Genomic DNA, 26,925 nt, shown 5'->3' with positions numbered 1-26,925 from the left:
GGTTCCTGGAGGGGGCTCCCAAGTCTCCGTCCTCCATGCTGCTATTTTGACTTTACCCAAAAATGGTAAAAAGGTTTCGTTCTGCCATCAGACCATCAGTCCCTGAATTCCACTTTCCCTGTCTCCAACCGTGGCCAGTACCAGCTGTTTGACAGGAAGGTGCAAGAAGCCTCAGCATGGGCAATTGTGGAATAAGCTGCCCAAGGGGGAAGTTTCTCCTCACCACTCAGGTCTACTGAGAAAAGGCCCAATTTATAACCTGTCAAATCATCCCTGTAATCAACAAGAACAAAGGTCCTTTCCCAGGTTCTGCACCTCCATGTTCGCAGCACATGTGGGTAAGGCAGCTATCAGTCCCAGCAGCCAAGGGGACTTCTCTCTGGTCCCTGCCATTCTGACTCCTCCATGGGACAGTTGGTTTCAAGAAATAGTCTTTTATTAATCCCTCCCTATCATCAGGGATTCCAGGTCCAGCAGCTGCCAGGTAGAAGAAGACTTGCTATGGAATACACTCAACTATATAAGTGGCAGTCACAGATTTTTGCACCATAACTAAGAAAAGTCCTCTCTTATAATACAAATAATGAAACAAACATATGGAGACAACTAGGATGATGTCAGTCGAATCCAACCAAAACAGATTAGTCATTTATTGGTAAATTCTGTTTTTCATCATAAGCAACCCGGATTCTCTAGTCTTAAAATTAAACTGTGGGTACTTTTCTTAACCACCACAACTATCAAAGCTAATAGAAACCATAGCTTTCTGTAATAAACATTCTGTGTTATTTTAAACCCCACATTACAAGGGAAAGTGACATATTTTAGTTGTATCTATATATTTTATGGAGTTTTCAATATATCCATTCTCATTATAGAAATGTAAGCCCTGCAAATAAAAGCCAAAAGGTAATTAAAATGGAAACATTATTTCCATAAACTGACACTGAAAATATCCATTAAATAAATTTGTTAGTCTAACACAGCTCCTACTTTGAAACTCAGCTATATTATTATACTATCCAGCCTTAGCAGAGAAAGACTCAAGCAACTCCCATAACCCCCCCACAAACCCTAGATTTTTTTTTTTCATTTGGCTTGCAGTTCACTACCCAGTGATTGTAGAGTGAGGTATAGGAAAGGATGACCCATTATTTAGGGCATATGCACTACTGTTCTTCTCCCCTTTAGTCATGCAATCAGGCAAATAACATTTCATCACCCCTACAGCCAAGATTTACATTCATTTTAATCCAAAATGGCCAAAAATGATCACACTGGCCAGGTGGGAGTTGCCCATGCAAATGAGGACTCTGCTCACTCAATAGATGGTGAAGGGGGCTCCTTTTCTCTAAAGCCCTATCCAGATTTACATATGTCCATGGAGAGCCTAGAGCTGGGCTAGCAGAGAGGCTGAGGGTCAGGATTGAGGGGCATCGGCAGAGATGTTTGGAGGTGGTGAGGAGCCCAGGGCTAGGAGAGCAGGGGGGGGCTGTGGGTTGAGATAAAGGGGCATTGGCAGAGTTGTGGGGGAGAGACCAAGGCTAGACTACTGCAGGAGGTGTGGGTCGGTATTGAGGGCCATAAGCAAAGTTGTGTCTTGGGGGAGCCCAGGGCAGGGATAACCGGGGGAAATGCAGATCAGTCTTGAGGGGCATCAGCAGAGGTCTCTATATGTGACAAGCAGGTAAGTCCAGGGCTGGGTGAGCAAGTAACAGTGGGTCAAGATTTAGGGGCATTGGTAAATCGGTGTGGTTGGTGAGCCCAGGGTTGGGATGTCTGGGGGATGGTAGGACGATTGAGGTGCATTGAGGTTGGAACAGGGGGTGCTGGTTGGTCTCGTCAGGTTTGAATTGGGAGGCCGATGTTTTGTCCAGTCAAGAATTGAGGGTGGTGGTGGGGTTTCTCCAGGATGTAATTAGGGGAGATGAACCTCACGAATTAGGAATGTGCACCCCATGAGCCAAAATACACCCATTCTAGTTCCTTCCCTGTGCCTTCACTAGGGGCTTTAAACCATGCTCTCCCCTCATCAGATAGGGGAGGGATTCACTGGGAGTTTCACCCTCCCCTTGTACTCCCTACCCGGGGAAGTTGCTTTGGATCTCCTGCCACCAGACCCTTCCAGCGTCTGATGTGGATTTGCTGGAGGATTTGCCCATCCTGGGTTGGGAGTGGTCACTGAGTGTTGTTATCCTCTCCTCCCTATGTAGGAGTGATTCCAGTTGTGTCCAGGAGGCTGGGGACCAGAAGGGAAGGGAGCATGGCATCAGGTCTGTTCCACTTGTGTCTGCAGGATGGGACAGCTATAGTGGCTGTGTCTGGCAGGGGGTAAACGGGCTATAGGTGGGGATCAGAGAGGGCAAAAGCAGGGGAGCCAGGTGTATCAGCTAGAGCACCTGTGTCCAAAGGAGGTGAGGCAGAGGAGGGAAAGGAGTCCAGGTAGGGTCCATTCCAGCTGCATCCAGGGGATGGGAGCAGAGAGCTAGGCACTGGGAAGCTTTTGCACATGTCTTGGGGGATAGGGGAGAGGTACAGCTGGAGCATTTTAACCCCCACCCCCTACAACAGCAAAGCGACAGAGGAGCAAGGTTAATAAACAGTTTATTTGCATTTTACAAGATCAATCTTCTTACATTCTCAATTCATTTGCCATTAAAGTGCTGAAAGATTTTTTTAAATCAAGATACATTTGTTAACAGAAATTATAACAAATATCAGAAAAGTGGCAGTCACAGATTTTTGCACCATAACTAAGAAAAGTCCTCTCTTATAATACAAATAATGAAACAAACATATGGAGACAACTAAGATGGTGTCAGTCAAATCCAACCAAAACAGGTTAGTCATTTATTGGTAAATTCTGTTTTTCATCATAAGCAACCAGGATTCGCTAGTCTTAAATTAAACTGGGGTACTTTTCTTACCACCACAACTATCAAAGCTAATAGAAACCATAGCTTTCTGTGATAAACACTCCGTGTCATTTTAAACCCCACATTACAAGGGAAAGTGACATATTTCAGTTGTATCTATATATTTTACAGTGTTTTCAATATATCCATTCTCATTATAGAAATGTAAGCCCTGCAAATAAAAGCCAAAGGGTAATTAAAATGGAAACATTATTTCCATAAACCGACACTGAAAATATCCAGTAAAATGAAAAGGATATCAAAATAGCTTGCTAGTAAACTTAAGCTCTCAGCATTTAATGCGCAAACCAAAGTCATGAACACAAAACTTTCAAATACATCAGATGAACTGTGGTTCAGCTCCAAGGTCACTTGCTTTTAAACTCTCCTCTCTTTTGGGTAGGCAACATGAAGTCTAACATTTCCCTAGGTGCCACTCATTTTATTGCTGACGTTGAAGATATTTCAAGCTATGAAATTTATATACAAACGCACAGAAGGTGTATATATATACACAGACATATTTACACGGACGCTTTACTCTTTCTTTTTGGCAACGGTCAGTTCTACTGCTGGCACTCGGAACCCCCCCTTTGTCCCGCTGTCATTACTCGAAGAGGAAGACAGGCGGGATTTCTTGGACGTTAACGAGACCCCACTCCCTGGCATCTTTCCTGTTTCATCGTCACTTCCAGTTACCTCATAAGAACCTTTATTTTTTGACCCTATCCCTCCAAATGTTCCAAATTTCATCTTGGCCTGCTTTTCTTTCTCTGCTCCTGAGCTGCACTCAAACTCCAAGGTGCCAGTGGGCGTTGACTGGGAGGAATGTTCATCGCTAAAGGAAGATGACCGATGACGTGGCTTTTTGCTTTTAAATAACGAAAACTTCCCTTTAGGAGAAGTGGCAGCAGCCTCTCCTCCCCCCAGTTCACCCTCCATAGAACCTAGACTTGCCTTGGAACTTTTCAAATCTCCTTTAGATCCTGACATGGACACGGAGGCTTCTGGTGAGCCAACACTGGCGCCTTTGCCTTTAGGTTTTGAAAAATTAAACTTTGGCATCTTAATTTTAGATTTCTTAAGTTTGACATCTGGCTCTTCAAACTCAGCCTCCACCGCACCAGCATGGATACTGGCATCTGGCTGAGGAAAGTTAACATCAACCCCTACTTCTCTTCCTGTTACCTCATGTCCTGAAGACACAAATTTAGGCAATTTCATCCTGGGGAATGTCACTTTTCCTGATGCACTTTCTAAGTTACTTTGTGGAATATTCATATCTATGCCAGGACCTTTGATTCCTACCTTGGGACCTTTCAGACTACCCTCTATCTTTGGTCCAGAAACACGAAGACCCCCTGCAACATTTGGCACATTCATTTCTACATCAAAACCAGAAGATGAAAGCTGTGGCCCTTTGAATTCACCACCTGAATGCTGAATGCCCAAGTGTGGTGCCCCAACATTTACATCAGGAGCTTTCATGTCTCCAGAAATGCCAAAACCTCCTTTGATTTTAGGCTCTTTCAAATTTACATCAAAATCTGACCCAGAAACTTTTGGTGCTGATACACTGAAGGCAGGACCTGTTAAACTAACATCAGGAGCATCAGCAGCAATACCCACCCCAGAAACCTTCATGCCTTGGGAACCTGAAATGTCACATTTGGGCAGTTTAACTGACGGTATTTGAATATTTCCACTTGAACTTTTGATGCTGATATCTGGTGCTTCTACTCCAACTTTTGGGCCTTTAGCATCACCAGCAATATTAACATCACCCTTTAGGTTTGGTCCTTTTAAGTTAAAGTCAATGTCAGGTGCAGAGTTTTTTGGAGCTGAAACTTTAAGTGGTTGCATTTTAAATGTAGGACCTTTCAATTCTCCATCAATCCCTGAGCCAGTAAGGTCTCCTTTAATTTGTGGTCCTTCAATATTAACACCCATGTCAGACCCCTCAACATGAGGAGTAGAAATGCCAAATTGGGGGAGCTTCATTGAAGGAAGTTTAATTGCACCTCCTGGACCTTCCACGTTAACATCTGGTGCATCTACAGCCACCTTTGGGTATTTAATGCCACCAGAAAGATCAAGATCTCCTTTTAAGTTTGGTCCTTTCAAATTTACATCAAAATCTGGGGCAGAAATACCTACTGATGGCATTTTCACTGTAGGCCCTTTAATATCAAGATCTGAGGCACCGAGATGTACATCCATGCCTGGCACTTTCATGCCCCCGTCAATTTGCGGGGCAGAAAATCCAGTGTCCCCTTTCATGTTCAGATCTGCTTGAGGTCCCTCCAAAGTTGGAGATTTAAACTTGGGCATTTTAAGCTTTCCTCCAAAGCCTTTCATATCAATATCTGGTGCATGTATGTCCACCTTTGGACCTTTAAGGTCACTAGAAACATCCAGGTCTCCTTTTAGTTTTGGTCCTTTCACGTTTACATCAAAATCAGGTCCAGAGACTTGGGGCATTGAAAGGTTTACTGATGGCATAGTCACCTTAGGTCCCTTCAGTTTTGCATCTAGTCCTTCAGCTGCAGGAACACTCACACCTCCTTCAATACTCGGAACTGAAACATCCACACTTGCCGAGGGGAGCTGCACATCAGCTCCTTCTAAATTCAGACCTGGTTTCCCTATCTTGGGCAGTGAGAACTTGGGAAATTTTAGTTTTCCTTCTGGACCTTCCAGTTCTGCTGTGGGAAGACTGACATCACCTTTTACTTTTGGTCCTTTCAAGTTAATATCAAGATCAGATGCAGAGAATGAAGGAGTAGAAATGTCCACCGAAGGCAGATTCACTGTAGGTCCTTTAAGTTTCATGTCAGGGGCATTAATGTTTGCGTCAGTACCTGGGATTCTCAGATCACCTTCCATTTTTGGACCAGCTATATCAATATTTCCACTTGGAAGTTTGACCTTAGGTTTCTTAAGATTGATATCAGGACCTCTAATGTTAACATCAGGGAGATTCGCGCTGATACTTGGGGCTGTAACGTCAAGACCTGGTGACTTTATATCACCTTTGATACCTGGTGTGGAAACCTCCAAATCAGGTGCTTTAAATTCTCCTTCCATTTTAGGAGCTGTCACAGAAGCATCAGCTTTGAACTTAGGTGATTTAATATCAAACTCAACATCTGGAAAAGAGATTTTCCCAAACATTGGTTTCTTTCCTTTGGGGGATTTGACATTAATATCTCCTTTTACTGTTGCCTCTGGGCCAGTTACATTCAGATCTAAATCAGGAGATTTCAAATTTGCATCAATCTCACCACTGGGTAGATTCATATCAAATCCACCCTTCTTTCCTTTAATTTTAGGGCCACTCATATGAAGTTTAGGCATTTTAAATTTGCTTTTCTTTCCTTTGCCAGAAATGCCAATATCAGGAGACTCCACATTCAGTTCACCTTCCGGGACAGCAATATCCACTTCAGGAGATTTGATTTCTGCCTTAGGACTTTTAATTCCAAACCCAAATTTTGGTTTCTTAAATTTGGGAAGTTTAACATTACCCTCAAGGCCCTCAGTGGTCACATCTGGACACTCAACATCAAGCTCAGGACTTCTAATCCCAAATTCTGGGCCTTTGATATCAACTTCAGGACCTTTTAGATTACCCTCAATCTTGGGAACAGAAACATCAAAGTCTCCCTTCATTTTATGACCTTTCAAATTTACGTCAATGTCTGGCATTGAGATTTTGGGTGTCTTAAAATGCATCTCAGGCATCTTAAATTTTGGCCCTTTCAGTTTTCCTTCGGGACCTTCAATGTCCAAATCAGGAGCGCCAATATCTATCTTAGGACCTGAAATATCAATCTCTCCCTTTGGAAGACTTACATCCACATCTGGGCCTTCCCCTTGGAACTCAGGCGTACTGAATTTAGGCAGCTTCATTTTGGGTAACTTCAGTTTTCCTTCAGGGCCATGAATATTGATGTCTGGTGCATCAATGTCCACTTTGGGACCTTTGATATCAAATTCAGGACCTTTCAAATCACCCTCTATTTTTGGACCAGAAAGATCTAGGTCTCCTTTCAGTTTAGGTGCCTTTAGATTCAGGTCTACATCTGGCATGGAGATTTTGGGTGCTTTAATGTGCATTTCTGGCATCTTAAAGTTAGGACCTTTCAGTTTTCCTTCTGGACCTTCAATGTCAAGATCAGGAACATCAACAGACATTTTGGGGGATTTAATGTCTATCTCTGGACCTTTTAAATCACCTTCTATCTTAGGGAAAGAAACATCCATGTCTCCTTTAATTTTAGGGCCTTTTAAATTTAAATCAATGTCTGGCATGGAGATTTTAGGTGCCTTGATGTGCATTTCAGGCATCTTAAATTTGGGACCTTTCAATTTTCCTTCAGGCCCTTCAATATCCAAATTGGGGGCATCAATGTCTATCTTAGGACCCGAAATATCAACCCCTCCTTCTGGGAGATTTACATCCACATCTGGGCCTTCCCCTTTGAACCCAGGCATGCTGAATTTAGGAAATTTCATTTGGGGCATTTTCAGTTTTCCTTCTGGGCCATGAATATCAATGTCTGGGGCATCAATGTTCACTTTGGGACCTTTGATATCAAATTCAGGACCTTTCAAATCCCCTTCCAACTTAGGTCCAGAAACATCTAGATCTCCTTTCAGCTTAGGGCCCTTAAGGTTCAAGTCCACATCCAATTTAGGGCCTCTGATATCAACCTCAGGCCCCTTCAAATCCCCTTCTAGTTTTGGAACAGAAACATCCACATCCCCCTTCACTTTAGGGCCTTTCAAATTAAAGTCAATGCCTGGCATGGAGATTTTAGGTGCTTTAAAATGCATGTCAGGCATCTTAAATTTGGGGCCTTTCCATTTCCCATCAGGGCCTTCAATCTCCACATCAGGGGCATCTAAGTCCAATTTAGGGCCTCTGATATCAACCTCAGGCCCCTTCAAATCCCCTTCTAGTTTTGGAACAGAAACATCCACATCCCCCTTCACTTTAGGACCTTTCAAATTAAAGTCGATGTCTGGCATGGATATTTTAGGTGCTTTAAAATGCATGTCGGGCATCATAAATTTGGGGCCTTTCCATTTCCCATCTGGACCTTCAATTTCCACATCAGGGGCATCTATGTCCATTTTGGGACCTTTGATATCAAACTCAGGCCCTTTCAAATCCCCTTCTAATTTTGGAACAGAAACATCCATATCCCCCTTCAATTTAGGACCTTTGAAATTCAAATCAATGTCTGGCATGGAGATTTTAGGTGCTTTGAAATGCATCTCAGGCATCTTAAATTTAGGACCTTTCAGCTTTCCCTCTGGACCATCAATGTCAAGATCTGGAGCATCTATGTCCAATTTGGGACCTTTAATATCAACTTCTGGGCCTTTCATATCACCTTCAAAATCTGGTACAGAAACATCCACATCCCCCTTCACTTTAGGGCCTCTCAGGTTCAAATCAAAGTCTGGCATGGAGATTTTAGGCGCTTTAAAATGCATGTCGGGCACTTTAAATTTGGGGCCTTTCCATTTTCCCTCTGGGCCTTCAATCTCCACATCAGGGGCATCTATGTCCAGTTTAGGGCCTTTGATATCGACTTCTGGGCCTTTCAAATCCCCTTCTAATTTTGGAACAGAAACATCCACATCGCCCTTCAATTTAGGGCCTTTCAAATTCAAATCAAAATCTGGCATGGAGATTTTAGGGGCCTTAATATTCATTTCAGGCATCTTAAATTTTGGACCTTTCCATTTTCCTTCTGGTCCTTCAATCTCCACATCAGGAGCATCAGTGTCTATTTTAGGTCCTGAAATATCAATCTCCCCCTTTGGAAGGCTTACATCCACATCTGGTCCCTCTCCTTTGAACCCAGGCATTCCAAATTTGGGCATTTTGAATTTAGGCATTTTGAGTTTACCCTCTGGGCCGTGAATATCTGCGTTTGGTGCACCAATGTCCACTTTGGGACTTCTGATATCAATTTCAGGCCCCTTCAAATCGCCTTCCAGCTTAGGGCCAGAAACATCTATGTCTCCCTTCAGTTTAGGGCTCTTGAGCTTAAAATCAATGTCAGGCATTGAGACTTTCGGTGCCTTGATATTCATTTCAGGCATCTTAAATTTGGGGCCTTTCCATTTTCCTTCAGGACCTTCAATCTCCACATCAGGGGCATCTATGTCCACTTTGGGACCTTTGATATCAAACTCAGGCCCTTTCAAATCCCCTTCTAGCTTTGGTACAGAAACATCCATATCCCCCTTCAATTTAGGACCTTTCAAATTCAAATCAATGTCTGGCATGGAGATTTTAGGAACATTGAAATGCATTTCAGGCATCTTAAATTTGGGGCCTTTCAGTTTTCCATCAGGACCTTCAATTTCCAAATCTGGAGCATCAATGTCTATCTTGGGACCTGAAACATCCACCTCCCCTTTCGGAAGTTTTACATCCACATCTGGTGCCTCTCCTTTGAGCCCAGGTGTGCCAAATTTAGGCATTTTCAATTTGGGCATTTTGAGTTTACCCTCTGGGCCGTGAATATCAACATCTGGTACACTGAAGTCTATTTGGGGGCTTTTGATGTCAACTTCAGGCCCTTTTAAATCCCCTTCTAACTTTGGGCCAGAAACATCTAGGTCTCCTTTCAGTTTAGGCCCTTTCAGATTTAACTCCACATCTGGCATTGACACTTTAGGTGATGAAATACTTAGGAAAGGCATTTTAAATTTAGATCCTTTTGCTTTCCCCTGAATATCCACATCTGGAGCACTCACATCCACCTTTGGTCCAGAAATATCGATATCAGATTTCTTAAGTTTCACATCCACATCAGGGGTTTGAACTTTAGGGCCGGAAAAACTGAATTTAGGAAGTTTAAATCTTGATTTTTTTGTCTTTCCTTCTATATCAACTTTTGGAGCATCAAGATCAATATCTGGTCCTTTCACTTCAACTTTGGGAGCTTTCAAATCGCCCCCTACTTTGGGAAGAGAAACATCCACATCTCCCTTCAGTTTAGGACCCATCAAATTTAAATCAATATCTGGCATGGATATTTTAGGAACGTTAAAATGCATTTCAGGCTTCTTAAATTTAGGACCTTTCCATTTTCCTTCTGGTCCTTCAATATCCAAATCAGGAGCATCAATGTCTACTTTTGGACCTGAGAGATCAATCTCCCCTTTTGGAAGGCTTACATCCATGTCTGGTGCCTCCCCTTTCAATCCAGACATTCCAAACTTCGGCATTTTGAATTTAGGCATTTTGAGTTTACCCTCTGGGCCATGAAGATCCACATCTGGTGCATCAAGGTCAATTTTAGGGCCTTTGATATCAAACTCAGGCCCCTTCAAATCACCCTCAATCTTTGGAACAGACACATCCACATCTCCCTTCACTTTAGGGCCTTTCAAGTGTAAATCAACATCTGGCATGGAGATTTTGGGTGCCTTGATGTGCATTTCAGGCATCTTAAATTTAGGGCCTTTCCATTTCCCATCTGGCCCTTCAATTTCCAAATCAGGAGCATCAATGTCTACTTTTGGACCTGAGAGATCAATCTCCCCTTTTGGAAGGCTTACATCCATGTCTGGTGCCTCTCCTTTGAACCCTGGCATTCCAAACTTGGGCATTTTGAATTTAGGCATTTTGAGTTTACCCTCTGGGCCATGAAGATCCACATCTGGTGCATCCAGGTCAACTTTGGGGCCTTTGATATCAAACTCAGGCCCCTTCAAATCACCCTCAATCTTTGGAACAGACACATCCACATCTCCCTTCACTTTAGGACCTTTCAGGTGTAAATCAACATCTGGCGTGGAGATTTTGGGTGCCTTGATGTGCATCTCAGGCATCTTAAATTTAGGACCTTTCCATTTCCCATCAGGGCCTTCAATCTCCACATCAGGGGCATCTATGTCCAATTTAGGGCCTCTGATATCAACCTCAGGCCCTTTCAAATCCCCTTCTAGCTTTGGTACAGAAACATCCACATCACCCTTCACTTTAGGGCCTTTCAAATTAAAGTCAATGTCTGGCATGGAGATTTTAGGTGCTTTAAAATGCATGTCGGGCATCTTAAATTTGGGGCCTTTCCATTTCCCATCTGGACCTTCAATCTCCACATCAGGGGCATCTATGTCCACTTTGGGACCTTTGATATCAAACTCAGGCCCTTTCAAATCCCCTTCTAGCTTTGGTACAGAAACATCCACATCACCCTTCAATTTAGGACCTTTCAAATTCAAATCAATGTCTGGCATGGAGATTTTAGGAACATTGAAATGCATTTCAGGCATCTTAAATTTGGGACCTTTCAGTTTTCCCTCTGGACCTTCAATGTTCAAGTCTGGGGCATCTATGTCTACCTTAGGCCCAGAAATATCCACCTCCCCCTTTGGAAGTTTTATATCCACATCTGGTCCCTCCCCTTTCAATCCAGACATTCCAAACTTGGGCATTTTGAATTTAGGCATTTTGAGTTTACCCTCTGGGCCATGAAGATCCACGTCTGGTGAATCAAGGTCAATTTTAGGGCCTTTGATATCAAACTCAGGCCCCTTCAAATCACCCTCAATCTTTGGAACAGACACATCCACATCTCCCTTCACGTTAGGGCCTTTCAAGTATAAATCAACATCTGGCATGGAGATTTTGGGTGCCTTGATGTGCATTTCAGGCATCTTAAATTTAGGACCTTTCCATTTCCCATCTGGCCCTTCAATTTCCAAATCAGGAGCATCAATGTCTACTTTTGGACCTGACAGATCAATCTCCCCTTTTGGAAGGCTTACATCCATGTCTGGTGCCTCTCCTTTGAACCCCGGCATTCCAAACTTGGGCATTTTGAATTTAGGCATTTTGAGTTTACCCTCTGGGCCATGAAGATTCACGTCTGGTGCATCAAGATCAACTTTGGGGCCTTTGATATCAAACTCAGGCCCCTTCAATTCACCCTCAATCTTTGGAACAGACACATCCACATCTCCCTTCACTTTAGGGCCTTTCAAGTGTAAATCAACATCTGGCATGGAGATTTTGGGTGCCTTGATGTGCATTTCAGGCATCTTAAATTTAGGACCTTTCCATTTCCCATCTGGCCCTTCAATTTCCAAATCAGGAGCATCAATGTCTACTTTTGGACCTGAGAGATCAATCTCCCCTTTTGGAAGGCTTACATCCACATCTGGTGCCTCCCCTTTGAACCCTGGCATTCCAAACTTGGGCATTTTGAATTTAGGCATTTTGAGTTTACCCTCTGGGCCATGAAGATCCACATCTGGTGCATCAAGGTCAACTTTGGGGCCTTTGATATCAAACTCAGGCCCCTTCAAATCACCCTCGACCTTTGGAACAGACACATCCACATCTCCCTTCACTTTAGAGCCTTTCAAGTGTAAATCAACATCTGGCATGGAGATTTTGGGTGCCTTGATGTGCATTTCAGGCATCTTAAATTTAGGACCTTTCCATTTTCCTTCTGGTCCTTCAATATCCAAATCAGGAGCATCAATGTCTACTTTTGGACCTGAGAGATCAATCTCCCCTTTTGGAAGGCTTACATCCACGTCTGGTCCCTCCCCTTTGAACCCAGGCATGCCAAATTTGGGCATTTTGAATTTAGGCATTTTGAGTTTACCCTCTGGGCCATGAAGATCCACATCTGGTGCATCCAGGTCAACTTTGGGGCCTTTGATATCTAACTCAGGGCCCTTCAAATCACCCTCAATCTTTGGAACAGACACATCCACATCTCCCTTCACTTTAGGACCTTTCAAGTGTAAATCAACATCTGGCATGGAGATTTTAGGTGCCTTGATGTGCATCTCAGGCATCTTAAATTTAGGACCTTTCCATTTCCCATCAGGGCCTTCAATCTCCACATCAGGGGCATCTATGTCCAATTTAGGGCCTCTGATATCAACCTCAGGCCCCTTCAAATCCCCTTCTAGTTTTGGAACAGAGACATCCACATCACCCTTCACTTTAGGGCCTCTCAAATTAAAGTTAATGTCTGGCATGGAGATTTTAGGTGCTTTAAAATGCATGTCGGGCATCTTAAATTTGGGGCCTTTCCATTTCCCATCTGGACCTTCAATCTCCACATCAGGGGCATCTATGTCCACTTTGGGACCTTTGATATCAAACTCAGGCCCTTTCAAATCCCCTTCTAGCTTTGGTACAGAAACATCCACATCCCCCTTCAATTTAGGACCTTTCAAATTCAAATCAATGTCCGGCATGGAGATTTTAGGAACATTGAAATGCATATCAGGCATCTTAAATTTGGGACCTTTCAACTTTCCCTCTGGACCTTCAATGTTCAAATCTGGGGCATCTATGTCTACCTTGGGCCCAGAAATATCTACCTCCCCCTTTGGAAGTTTTATATCCACATCAGGGCCCTCCCCTTTGAATCCAGGCATGCCAAATTTGGGCATTTTGAATTTAGGCATTTTGAGTTTACCCTCTGGGCCATGAAGATCCACATCTGGTGCATCAAGGTCAACTTTGGGGCCTTTGATATCAAACTCAGGCCCCTTCAAATCACCCTCGATCTTTGGAACAGACACATCCACATCTCCCTTCACTTTAGGGCCTTTCAAGTGTAAATCAACATCTGGCATGGAGATTTTGGGTGCCTTGATGTGCATTTCAGGCATCTTAAATTTGGGACCTTTCAGCTTTCCCTCTGGACCTTCAATGTTCAAATCTGGGGCATCTATGTCTACCTTGGGCCCAGAAATATCTACCTCCCCCTTTGGAAGTTTTATATCCACATCAGGGCCCTCCCCTTTGAATCCAGGCATGCCAAATTTGGGCATTTTGAATTTAGGCATTTTGAGTTTACCCTCTGGGCCATGAAGATCCACATCTGGTGCATCAAGGTCAACTTTGGGGCCTTTGATATCAAACTCAGGCCCCTTCAAATCACCCTCGATCTTTGGAACAGACACATCCACATCTCCCTTCACTTTAGGGCCTTTGAAGTGTAAATCAACATCTGGCATGGAGATTTTGGGTGCCTTGATGTGCATCTCAGGCATCTTAAATTTAGGACCTTTTAGGTGTCCTTCTGGCCCTTCAATATCCAAATCAGGAGCATTAATGTCTACTTTTGGACCTGAGAGATCAATCTCCCCTTTTGGAAGGCTTACATCCACGTCTGGTCCCTCCCCTTTGAACCCAGGCATGCCAAATTTCGGCATTTTGAATTTAGGCATTTTGAGTTTACCCTCTGGGCCATGAAGATCCACGTCTGGTGCATCAAGGTCAATTTTGGGGCCTTTGATATCAAACTCAGGCCCCTTCAAATCACCCTCGATCTTTGGAACAGACACATGCACATCTCCCTTCACTTTAGAGCCTTTCAAGTGTAAATCAACATCTGGCATGGAGATTTTGGGTGCCTTGATGTGCATTTCAGGCATCTTAAATTTAGGACCTTTCCATTTCCCATCTGGCCCTTCAATTTCCAAATCAGGAGCATCAATGTCTACTTTTGGACCTGACAGATCAATCTCCCCTTTTGGAAGGCTTACATCCATGTCTGGTGCCTCTCCTTTGAACCCTGGCATTCCAAACTTGGGCATTTTGAATTTAGGCATTTTGAGTTTACCCTCTGGGCCATGAAGATCCACGTCTGGTGCATCTAGGTCAACTTTCGGGCCTTTCATATCAAACTCAGGCCCCTTCAATTCACCCTCAATCTTTGGAACAGACACATCCACATCTCCCTTCACATTAGGGCCTTTCAAGTGTAAATCAACATCTGGCATGGAGATTTTGGGTGCCTTGATGTGCATTTCAGGCATCTTAAATTTAGGACCTTTCCATTTCCCATCTGGCCCTTCAATTTCCAAATCAGGAGCATCAATGTCTACTTTTGGACCTGAGAGATCAATTTCCCCTTTTGGAAGGCTTACATTCACATCTGGTCCCTCCCCTTTGAACCCAGGCATTCCAAACTTGGGCATTTTGAATTTAGGCATTTTGAGTTTACCCTCTGGGCCATGAAGATCCACGTCTGGTGCATCAAGGTCAATTTTGGGGCCTTTGATATCAAACTCAGGACCTTTCAAATCACCCTCAATCTTTGGAACGGACATATCCACATCTCCCTTCACTTTAGGTCCTTTCAGGTTCAAATCAAGATCTGGCATGGAGATTTTAGGTGCCTTGACGTGCATTTCAGGCATCTTAAATTTGGGACCTTTCAGCTTTCCCTCTGGACCTTCAATGTTTAAATCTGAGGCATCTATGTCCACCTTGGGCCCAGAAATATCCATCTCCCCCTTTGGAAGTTTTACATCCACATCAGGGTCTTCCCCTTTGAAACCAGGCACACCAAATTTGGGCATTTTGAATTTAGGCATTTTAAGTTTACCCTCTGGGCCGTGAATATCCACATCTGGTGCCTCAATGTCAACTTTGGGGCCTTGGAGATGAAATTCAGGACCTTTCAAGTCACCTTCTAGCTTTGGAACAGAAACATCCACATCTCCCTTCATTTTGGGACCTTTCACATTCAAATCAATGTCTGGCATGGAGATTTTGGGTGCCTTGATGTGCATTTCCGGCATCTTGAATTTGGAACCTTTCAGCCTTCCTTCAGGACCTTCAATATCCAACTCGGGAGCATCAATGTCTATTCTGGGACCAGAAATATCCATTTCCCCTTTTGGAAGCTTCACATCCACGTCTGGTCCCTCTCCTTTGAACCCAGGCATGCTGAATTTGGGCATCTTGAATTTGGGCATTCTGAATTTACCCTCTGGGCCATGAATATCCACATCTGGTGCATCAATATCAACCTTGGGGCCTTTGAAATCCAAATCAGGGCCTTTCAAATCTCCTGCAAGTTTAGGAGCAGAAATATCAGCTTCCACTTTTATTTTAGGGGCTTTTAAATTCAGGTCTACATCAGGAACAGAGATTTTTGGGGCCTTGACATGCATTTCAGGCATTTTAAATTTGGGACCTTTCATTTTTCCTTCTGGCCTGTCAATGCTGATGTCAGATGCATCAATGTCCAATCTGGGGCCTTTCATATCAATCTCAGGTCCCTTCAAGTCACCTTCTATCTTTGGGACAGAAACATTCAAGTCTCCCTTCAGTTTGGGCCCTTTCAGATTTAAGTCCACATCTGGCATGGATATTTTTGATGGTGACATTTTCCAAGAAGGCACTGAGAATTTGGGCCCTTTCAGTTTTCCTTCAGGGCACTCAAGATCCATATCAGGTGCTTCAATGTCTAATTTTGGCCCTTTAATATCAATTTCAGGTCCTGTCAATTCACCTTCTATCTTTGGAACAGTAACATCCATCTCCCCCTTCATTTTTGGTGCCTTGAGATTCAGGTCTACATCTGGCATGGAGATTTTAGGTGCTTTAATATTCAGTTTAGGCATTTTAAATTTAGGTCCTTTCCATTTGCCTTCTGGGCCTTCAATGTCCAGCTCTGGAGCCTCTATATCTACTTTGGGAGCTGAAATATCAACCTCTCCCTTTGGTACGTGTACATCTATATCAGGTCCTTCAAGTTTAGGGCCTGACACATTAAATTGAGGCATCTTCATTTTGGGCATTTTCAGTTTTCCACCTGAACCCTGCAGCTCAATATCTGGTGCATTAATATCTATTGAGGGGGCTTTGATGTCAACATCAGGACCTTTCAAATCACCTTCTAGCTTTGGAATAGAAACATCCACGTCTCCTTTTAGTCTGGGACCTTTCAAATTTAGGTCAATATCTGGCATGGAGATTTTAGGAGTCTTGATGTGCATTTCAGGCATCTTAAATTTGGGACCTTTTATTTTTCCTTCTGGTCCTTCAATATCCAAACCTGGAGCATCAATATCCACTTTGGGACCGCAAATATCCACCTGTCCCTTAGGGAGTTTCACATCCATGTCAGAGCCCTGTCCTTTGAATCCAGGCATGCCGAACTTTGGAAACTTCATTTTTGGCATTTTCAGTTTGGCTTCTGGACATTCAAGGTCAACATCAGGAACATCAGCGTCAACTTTGGGGCCTTTAATGTCAATGCTGGGTCCTTTAAAATCACCTCCCATCTTTGGAACAGAAATATCCATCTCTCCTTTCAGTTTAGGTGCATTTAGATTCAGATCAACATCTAGCATGGAGATTTTAGGGGCCTTGATATTCATTTTAGGCATCCTAAATTTGGGGCCTTTCAGTTTGCCTTCTGGACATTCCAAGTCCAAGTTAGGCACGTCAATATCCATTTGGGGACCTTCAATATCAATTTGGGGCCCCTTAACATCAATGCTGGGTCCTTTCAAATCACCTTCCATCTTTGGAACAGAGATATCCATATCTCCTTTCAATTTAGGTGCCTTCAAACCTAGGTCCACATCTGGCATGGAGACTTTGGGTGTCTGAATATTTAGCTCAGGCAGTTTAAACTTGGGACCTTTCACTTTACCTTCTGGCCCTTCAATGTCTACACTTGGGATATCAATGTCCACTTTGGGACCGGAAATACCCACATCCCCTTTTGGAAATGTTATATCCATGTCTGGTCTCTCCCCTTTCAGCCCAGGTACACCAAATTTAGGCATTTTCAGTTTAGGCATTTTCAGTTTACCATCTGGGCCGTGAATATCCACATCTGGTGCTTCAATGTCCACTTTGGGGCCTCTGATATCAATTTCAGGAGCTTTCAATTCCCCTTCCAGCTTTGGAACAGAAACATCCACATCTCCCTTCAGTTTAGGGCCTTTCAGATTCAAGTTGATGTCAGGCATGGAGATTTTAGGGGTCTTGATGTGCATTTCAGGCATCTTAAATTTGGGACCTTTCAGGTGTCCTTCAGGCCCTTCCATGTTCAAACCTGGAGCATCTATGTCTATCTTGGGACCAGAAATATCCACCTCTCCCTTTGGAAGTGCTATATCCACATCTGGTCCCTCCCCTTTCAGCCCAGGTACACCAAATTTAGGCATTTTCAGTTTAGGCATTTTGAGTTTACCCTCTGGGCCGTGAATATCCACATCTGGTGCATCAATGTCAACTTTGGGGCCTTTAAGATCAAATTCAGGACCTTTCAAATCACCTTGTGTCTTTGGAACAGCAACATCCACGTCTCCCTTCAGTTTAGAACCTTTCAAGTGTAAATCAACATCTGGCATGGAGATTTTGGGTGCCTTGATGTGCATTTCAGGCATCCTAAATTTGGGACCTTTCAGTTTTCCTTCTGGTCCTTCAATATCCAAATCAGGAGCATCAATGTCTACTTTAGGACCTGAGAGATCAATCTCCCCTTTCGGAAGGCTTACATCCACATCTGGTCCCTCCCCTTTGAACCCAGGGATTCCAAACTTGGGCATTTTGAATTTACCTTCTAGGCCATGAAGATCCACATCTGGTGCTTCAATGTCCACTTTGGGGCCTCTGATATCAATTTCAGGAGCTTTCAATTCCCCTTCCAGCTTTGGAACAGAAACATCCACATCTCCCTTCAGTTTAGGGCCTTTCAGATTCAAGTTGATGTCGGGCATGGAGATTTTAGGGGTCTTGATGTGCATTTCAGGTATCTTAAATTTGGGGCTTTTCAGGTGTCCTTCTGGCCCTTTGATGTCAATGTCAGGAGCATCTATATCTAGCTTGGGGCCTTTTATGTCAATCTGAGGTCCCTTCAAGTCACCTCCTATTTGTGGTTCAGAAACATCCATGTCTCCCTTCAGCTTAGGCCCTTTCAGATTTATATCCACATCCGGCATGTATACTTTTGATGGTGACATTTTCCAAGAAGGCACTGAGAACTTGGGCCCTTCCAACTGACCTTCAGGACTTTCAAGGTTAATGCCAGGAGCTTCAATGTCTAGTTTGGGGCCTTTAATGTCCACAGTGGGTCCTTTCAGATCCCCTTCGATCCTTGGCCCTGAAATACCACCATCTCCCTTCAGCTTGGGGGCATTTAGATTCATGTCCACATCTGGCACGGAGATTTTTGGTGTCTTGATGTGCATTTCAGGCATCTTAAATTTGGGACCTTTTAGTTCTCCCTTGGGTCCTTCAACGTCCAGTCCTGGAGCATCAATTTCTACCTTCGGACTGGAAATATCCACCTCCCCCTTTGGAAGTGTTACATCCACGTCTGGTCCTTCCCCTTTCAGCCCAGGCACACTGAATTTTGGCATTTTCAGTTTAGGCATTTTCAGTTTACCATCTGGGCCGTGAATATCCACATCTGGTGCATCAATGTCCACTTTGGGGCCTTTAATGTCAATTCCAGGAGCTTTCAACTCCCCTTCCAGCTTTGGCACTGAAACATCCACATCTCCTTTCAGTTTAGGATCCTTCAGATTCAAGTCGATGTCTGGCATGGAGATTTTAGGAGTCTTTATGTGCATTTCAGGCATCTTAAATTTGGGACCTTTCAGATGTCCTTCTGGCCCTTTGATGTCAATGTCACGAGCATCTATATCTAGCTTGGGGCCTTTTATGTCCACAGTGGGTCCTTTCAGATCCCCTTCGATCCTTGGCCCTGAAATACCCACATCTCCCTTCAGGCTAGGGCCTTTCAGACTCAGGTCCACATCTGACATAGTGATTTTTGGTGTCTGACTAATTAATTCAGGCTTCCTAAATTTGGGGACTTTCCATTCTCCTCCAATGTCTATATCTGGTGTGCTAATGTCTACCTTGGGGCCTGCAATAGCAACCTCCCCCTTAGGAAGCGTCACACCCATACCAGGGCCTTCCCCTTTGAAACCTGATGCAGTAAATTTAGGAAATTTCATTGAGGGCAATTTTATTTTTCCTTCACCACTTTGAATATCAACATCAGGAGCCGCAAGATCAGTCTTGGGATCCTTGACACCAACTTTGGGACCTTCTAGTGTTGGAGAGGACACTTCCACCACTCCCTTCAACTGAAGTCCTTTGAGAGCCATGTCCACATGTGGCTTTGCAACTTTAGCACCTTCCACTGAAGGCACTGTAAATTTCAGTTTTTCCTTTGGACCTTCCATATGAACAGATGGAGCTGTGATATCCAGGTGAGGAGCCTGTATCTTTGGCGCAGAAACGTCTACACCTGCCTGTGGTGCTCGAACATCAGTATCAGAAGCTGAAGGTGAGAAGCCAAATTTAGGCATCTTCATTACAGGCATTTTTATTTTTCCTGGGCTTTCAATGTTAATTCCTGGAGCTTTAATGTCCTGCATATCACCTTCAATGCTCGAAAGAGGAATGTCCACCCTTGGAACTTTGATATCACTTTGAATCTTAGGGCCAGAAATATCAACTGAAGGACCCTTGATTTTTGAAAATGATACATCAACTTTGGGACCTTCCATATCACTTTTTATCTTGGAGCCTGAAATATCAAATTGTGGCAGTTTGCCTCCTGGAACTTCAGTTTTAACATCTATACCTGAAACACCCATTTTTCCATTTAATTTAGGGCCGGTAATGTGAATATTTGCATCCAGGTTTCCCCGCTGTCCGTTTGCATCGATTCTGGGCAAGCTGCTCTCTGGGCTTGTGACTCTAGTGCCAGAAACATTAACTGATTTGACAACGTCCACACCTGGAACTTGGATTTCTGCTGGTTTAAAGTCTGTCTGGGTTCTCAGGTGAGCGCCTGTGACTTGAGGTCCTGAGACATTTATCTCAGTGTCCACCTTGGGCTCTCTCATGTGCACGTCAGGGGCACCAAAGTCCAACCTTTTGGTGGATGATTCAACTGTTGGTCCAGAATATGAGATGCCACTAGGTCTACCTCTGATCCCCATACTGAAGTCTGTTGATCGGGTTGTTTTCCCAGACAAATCCACCTGTGGTATTTTGATCACGGTTTTCCCAGGTTCTTTTTCAATTTCTGTTGTTGTTATATGAGTGAGTTGATGGCTTGGAATCTTAACTTTAAATTCTGGGCTGCTGATGTCAATCTCTCTTGCTCCCTCATGTCCAGTGACATCTACGGTATAAGCTGTGACCTTTTTGGTGACGGTAATGGTTCTGCTTTCTGTGTGTTCAGCTTCTGCTGCATCTTCTGACTTCAGACGTGGTTTAATTTTCGTTGTGTATATTCTCCTGTACTCTTCGTCATCCCCACTCTGGAAATAAGAGACATTGGTTAACACCAGAGTGTCGTAAAGAGAGATTTGAAGGAGAAGGGGGAGACTGGCTAGTGCTGCAGTATGAAATAATCACTGGCCTTGACTCTCTCCTGAAGGGTTGCAATTTGCATCTCCTTCCTTCAGGGGGGCTGCTGTGACAGAAGGTCAAGTCACCCTGGGCCCTGCTGCTCTTTTCTACGGGCAGCTTTACATTCATAGGACCTGCTGCCCCACAGAGATGCTGACTCAGCATACCTGGCCTGTCCCCATCCCAGACCATCTCTGCAGTGGCTGACTCCAGGCTCTCAGGGGTATCAGGTATCTTTCTGCAATGCCCTCTCTGGTCTGGAGGATTTCCTGACATAAGGGATGGCAACCAGGGTTCTGCAGTAGAATAAATCTGCTCCAGTCTCCACATGGAGTAGTTTGAAGGAATGTTTGGGCTGCTTTCCCTCCCCGCGGGAGCTTGCATCACTCCCTCACTCACCAGAACAACTTCTGGGCTCCTGGGTGAGAACACATCGTGTGACCATGACTGTCCCGGCAATGGAGACTTGTCCCCCTTTCGCTGCAGCCGCAGCCCCACCGTGTGGTGGCCCATGCTGTTCAGCAACTGCGTGACCTCTCCGGACTGCAGGTTGTCAAAATAGATGGTGGCACTCACAATCTGATCCCCTACAGGCGCAGAGAGAAAGGAGTGAAGCCAAGCTGATGGCACTGGCAATCCAGGGCCCAAGCAATAAACAAATCTCATTCAGTTACACATAGGGCTGATTAAACTAATCAAAAGCCTCTTCAATAGCATTGCAGCCTAAGCAGGGGCAACTTTGCCAAATGCTTTCCAGCACTCAGCTAATGGCTGTGATCTGCTGGCAGGAACATAGAGGGGATAATCTGGAAGGTCTTGCTGCCTCCATACTGCTGATTCCCTGTTTCATTCCCAGGGTGGCTGGAGGAAAGACACACACCTCTGTTACCACACATGTCTCTGTGGGCTCCCCCTTGCCCCCCACAGCACCGCATGGAGCCATCAGTGACTGAATCCCGCCTCCAGGCATAGAGAGTCAGTGAGACAGCTCTGCAGCAAGAAAGGAGGGAGTGTCAGCACCTTGGAGCAGGCCCCAAACATGCTGTGGAGGCAGCACTGTCCAATGTATAAGGCACTAGACAGGACCCCTGGTTCTAGTCCTAGCTCTGAGAGAACACTAGGGTCCAGTGGGTTAGAGCAAGGGGCACTGGAAGCCAGGACTCCTGGGTTCTATTCCCAGCTCTGAGAAAGCAGCGGAGGTCTAGTGGGTTAGAGCAAGGGCACTAGGTGCCAGGACTCCTGCCCTCTATTCCCATCTCTGGGAGGGCAGTAGGATGTAGTCAGTTTGAGCAGAGGGTGCGGGAAGTCAGGACTCCTGGGTTCTATCCCTGGCTCTAGAAGGACTGTGGGGTCTGGCGGGTTAGAGCAAGGAGTACTGGGAACCAGGACTCCTAGGTTCTATTCCAAGCTCTGGCACTGACCTTGGGCAGTCCCTTCCCACCCTCGGTAACTCTGTTTCCCCTTCTACCCTGTGTCTGTTTAGACTGTGAGTTCACTGGGGCAGAGCCTGTCTCCCACTGTGTATCTGTGCAGCACACAGGGCATCTAGGTGCTACTGTAATGTACATAATATATGGGCTGTGCTACCAGCAGAGCACAGGAAGGAGAGAGAAGCTGAGCGGCAGGAAAACCTCCACCTCAGGGAAGAGGCAAAGAGACAGGGCAAGATAGAGAAAGGAGTCTCCATCAGCAAAGAATCAGGACTAGGACCCCCAGGCAGGAGGAGCCGTCTCCATGGGAGCAGGGAGGGAAAACCAGCTGCCTTAAAGCTACAGAAGCAGCAGAGAGAGAGAATTATGATAAAAGGGTTGCAAAGGAACAAGAGAAGTGGAGTCAGAATTTCGCATAATCCTCATTCTTTCCCCAAAGTGATAATAAACCAGCACAACCCCACCACCCTCCCACAACAACACGTGCTGCTCCTGAGCTGGTGCGCTGTACTCACCTTCCTTCACAGTTCTGGCAGCAGGGGAAGTCTGCACCACCTGCTTCACGAAGACCCCATCTTCCGTCTGGTCAATGGTGATACCATGAGAGCCACTTCCTTGCCAGTTGGGGAGCAGGATCTCCCGTGTTTCTTCCTCTTCCTTCTCCATCTAAATGAAACAAAACTAGAACTGAGTTCAGAAAATAATGAGTTAAGTTTATGGAGGATAGGTCCATCAATGGCTATTAGCCAAGGTGGTCAGCGGCGTAACCCCATGCTCTGGGTGTCCCTAACCCTCTCACTGCCAAATGCTAGGATTGGAAAACAGGGGATGGATCACTTGATAATTGCCCTGATCTGTTCATTCCCTTTGAAGCATCTGGCATTGGCCACTATCAGAAGACAGGAAAAGGGACTAGATGGACCATTGGTCTGACCCAGTAATGGCCATTCTTAAAACAATATGGACAGAAAAGTTTACAGGCCAAAGCTATAATCTTTGGGCCCGGCTCTGTCTTCAGTTACTGGGGTGCAGCCCCATTGAACTCCAGGGGTCAAAGCAAGTGGGCTAGAACAGAGCAGTCACGGGCCTTTGTGTTTATCTCTGTAGTTTAGCTTTGGAAGCTGACAGTCTGGATGGACATGGGCTGAGCACAGTCTCCAGGCCCCTAAACCGTAATGCATAAATTGCAGAGGTGAATCATCCCTATGCAGAGGGCTTGGACAATGGGGATGTAAGTGCTTGCACAGGCTTAGTGCTGGCCTTCTGCACAGGCTGGATTTCACTCAGCATGGATATTGCAGGAGGTGTAGCAGAGAGAGCAAGAATCAAGCATGTTTTATTTTTTGAGGGATGAATGGGCTGATCCTCTTTGACTGACCTTGTTGGGACTTTGGTCCTGGCTGGAACCGCCCCAGGAATTCCTCTCTTCACTTGCTGACCTTCGGTATCAACTTCCCAGCCTAGCAGAGAATTCAAAGAGTTCTTAATAAACCACCTGTTTGCATGTTTTTTACATTTAGCTTTTTCTGGTCCATTCTAGGGTGAGCCCAGTAAGACAGTTGTAGGATCTAACAAAAAAAAGACACTGGTATCTGAACTACTCATGCTGTTACAGAAAACAATCCAACATAGAAGTCACTGAGGTTTGATTGCCAGTTTTTTAATTGCTTCAATGGGGAATGATTTGAAAAGCTGTACATAAGAGCTAAATAGTATTCTTTAAAATTGATAAATGTTCATAAAGTCAAAATAAACTTTGAGAGGGAAATCCTGGCCCCACTGAAATCAATGGGAGTTTTGCCTTTGACTTTAATGGATTTCACCGTAAAAGAACACAGAGGTGTTTAAAAAAAAAAGAGAGAGAGATGCAAAGCCAGGAGATGTGTATCACAGTGAAACTTTAAACAAACCCCAACACTTGGATAGGCAGGAAATACAAAGTTAAGGTTTTCTGGAGGCTTTAACTATGCCCACAGAACCTCACCCCAAATTCCTGAGACCAGCCCGTGCCTGCATGCCATGCATTTGTGCACCACACTGCAGCCAGAGCTTCCCAGCACAGAGTGCAGTATGTGAAGAATGGCACGTCAGAGAACGTGAGAGCCCGGGTCGGGAGCAGGGATTGTGGTTCATGGCCAGCACCAATGAGCTCAGTAAAAGAAAAGGTTTCTTTGAATGAATTGTTCCTAATCAGGCCAATGGGAATAGCTGGACACCCCCACCACCATGGTCTATAAAACCATTCTTTGGACAGAGGCTTTGCTGAGCAGGAAGGGGTTAAGTAGGGATGAGGAAAGAGACTTGATGTAACAAGTTGTGGGGGGGGTTGCTTGGGCCGGGCCGCCCATGGGACTGTCACCACCAGGGGGCGCTGTGCCTCTGCTAGTTCTGCCTGGTTGGTGTTTGTCGGCAACACCCACGCAAGCTGCCCCACCTTTCCTCTTCCCTAGCTAGCAAGGCAAAGAAACTTTCCCATTTCCAGCAAGCACAGGCCCCAGGCTGGAAGCGCTACAAGGGACCCAAGCCTGCGAGGGACCGAGTGCTCAGTGATGTGTCAGCTCTTGCAGAATCAAAGGCGTCTGAATTCAGGAACCAAAATTGCAACCAGAAGCATAACACAATTCAGGGAATGTGCCCCGGAGCGGGATGCAACCTACAGACCACAGCCCTTTCTGGCTTTAAAATCTATGAGCGGTTGTTGCAGAGCTCAGAAATCAATGGAAGCAACCAAGAAGCTGGAGATCTGGTGCTAGAGGCTGCCTGGGGAGTATGCAAGGCTAAAGTGGACACTTCCCACCAGGAGAACTGCCAAGATGCAAATCTAAAGGAGATTGTGGAATTGAGTGAGCCAAAGGCAGTCCAAACGTTTCGCTTAAAATCCGAAGAGAGGCAATAATGTTAACAACAATGTGAAGGGAGATTGGCTACCACAGAATCTGCTCCCAGATCCATGATGTTGGGCACTGCTATGTCCTGCCCCCAACCAGCTGTCCCAGCGTGCAGCCCCCTGGGACACTGCACTCAGTCATGAAATCCACTGAGCACTCCTCCCTCCCGCTGAACTCCGCTGGAGAGGCCAAGGCTCAGCATCTCTCCAGCTCAGAGCCCTAGATACCACAGGCCGGATAGGCCAGTCTCCTGTTGCCATCTGCAGGGCTGGCAGAACTTTGCATTGGTGGAAACTGCCCAAGCTGCAGAGAATCGGACCCAAAGTGTTTCCTTGTAAGTCCACAGCTCCCAAATGGCCACCAGCGGCAGTCAGTCTGTGTCACCAAGGCACAGAGCTGTCGGGGGATTAACCTGCATTTGTGCTTAAAACAAAACCCACCACCCCCAGCTGCTCCTGAAGAACACAGATCTGAACATGGAGTGTTCAAAAACATCACTAGGGCAAGGAATAGCAGCAGCTGTGCAACACATTGTCAAATGTAACCCTGATTGCCCCTCTCCTTTAACTGCCACACCCCCCTTGCCTGCCAGGGGCACTGGCCAGCTGAGTCTGGAAGCATCACAGGTAATATTCAGAGCCACTGGACAGCTTTCTAAAGGCAACTGCTTAAACCTGAGCCCCTCCCAGCTCCCCAGACTAGTTCCTAGGTCTCCAGTCCAGATGTACTTTCAATGCACTCCCAGGTCAGGAGAAGGACAGCCTAGGGCAGGGGGAACAATGGCACCACTGGCCATTCCAGCATTTACACATTTTTAAAACAATATTTTAAAGAAAAGTTAATGGGATGTTGTCAGGCAGGTTAAACCCACACTGGATCCACCTCCCCGACTTAAAACTCAAACTGGTTGAGTCCTCCAGCATCTCAAACACCTGGGGAGGTGGGTTGTCTTTGCAAATCCATAGCATTGTTGCAGGAAAATAGTAAATAAAAACAATTTTAGTGGGTCACACACAATTATGTGTCAGGCTCCCTTTGTAACAAGAATGGTGTATGCACACGCACTCACCTGCACACACCTGTGCACTGGCAAGGCGTGTGCACACCCACCTGTGCCTCAATCGCTATACGTCATCCCATTCTGTCACCCTTCCGCTGTGCAGCACCTTACTCCCGGGCAGCTGCACAGCTGTTCACAGACTTTGGTGGTCTGCACTGTAAGGCACTCAGATCTGGCACAAGCTTCCTACTGGAGTTCTGACCAGCCCCAGAAAGGCTCTCACTAAGCAACCTGGTGGCTCTGCTCTCCTGCAGGTTCATGCAGGGTGCCCGGACCTGAGAGGCAATGTCTGTGCCACACAGGGTCACACAGGCTGGAACCACTCCACTTGTTTGGTTTCTGAGTAATTTGGAAAACTGCAGTAAAGTGGAGAACAAACTGGTTTGTTCCTCTCAGGTGGCTCAGGAGAGAGGCCTATGGGGTGGGTGTGGAGGCCTCTGAAGTGACT

The 26,925-nt window shown here is 45.2% G+C and overlaps 1 protein-coding gene across 1 annotated transcript in view; it reads right to left on the bottom strand.

The window, feature by feature from the left end:
* Positions 1 to 2,587: 2,587 nt before the first annotated feature.
* The window catches only part of AHNAK (AHNAK nucleoprotein), a 36,596-nt gene continuing 12,258 nt past the window's right edge, over positions 2,588 to 26,925 (bottom strand). Inside the window, exons 2-5 of the mRNA XM_075130529.1 lie at positions 23,908 to 23,989; positions 23,045 to 23,195; positions 21,499 to 21,686; positions 2,588 to 21,008 (exon numbers count right to left, since the gene is read on the bottom strand). Of these exons, the coding sequence (XP_074986630.1) occupies positions 3,453 to 21,008; positions 21,499 to 21,686; positions 23,045 to 23,195 (17,895 nt within the window). The 5' untranslated portion in view covers positions 23,908 to 23,989 and the 3' untranslated portion in view covers positions 2,588 to 3,452. The remainder of the gene's footprint in view (positions 21,009 to 21,498; positions 21,687 to 23,044; positions 23,196 to 23,907; positions 23,990 to 26,925) is intronic.

The sequence above is a fragment of the Caretta caretta genome, chromosome 7 (genome assembly GCF_965140235.1).
Source record: "Caretta caretta isolate rCarCar2 chromosome 7, rCarCar1.hap1, whole genome shotgun sequence".
Taxonomy (NCBI): Eukaryota; Metazoa; Chordata; order Testudines; family Cheloniidae; genus Caretta; species Caretta caretta.
Note: the sequence above shows the minus strand (reverse complement) of the source record. Positions and strands in the feature narration are given on the sequence as shown.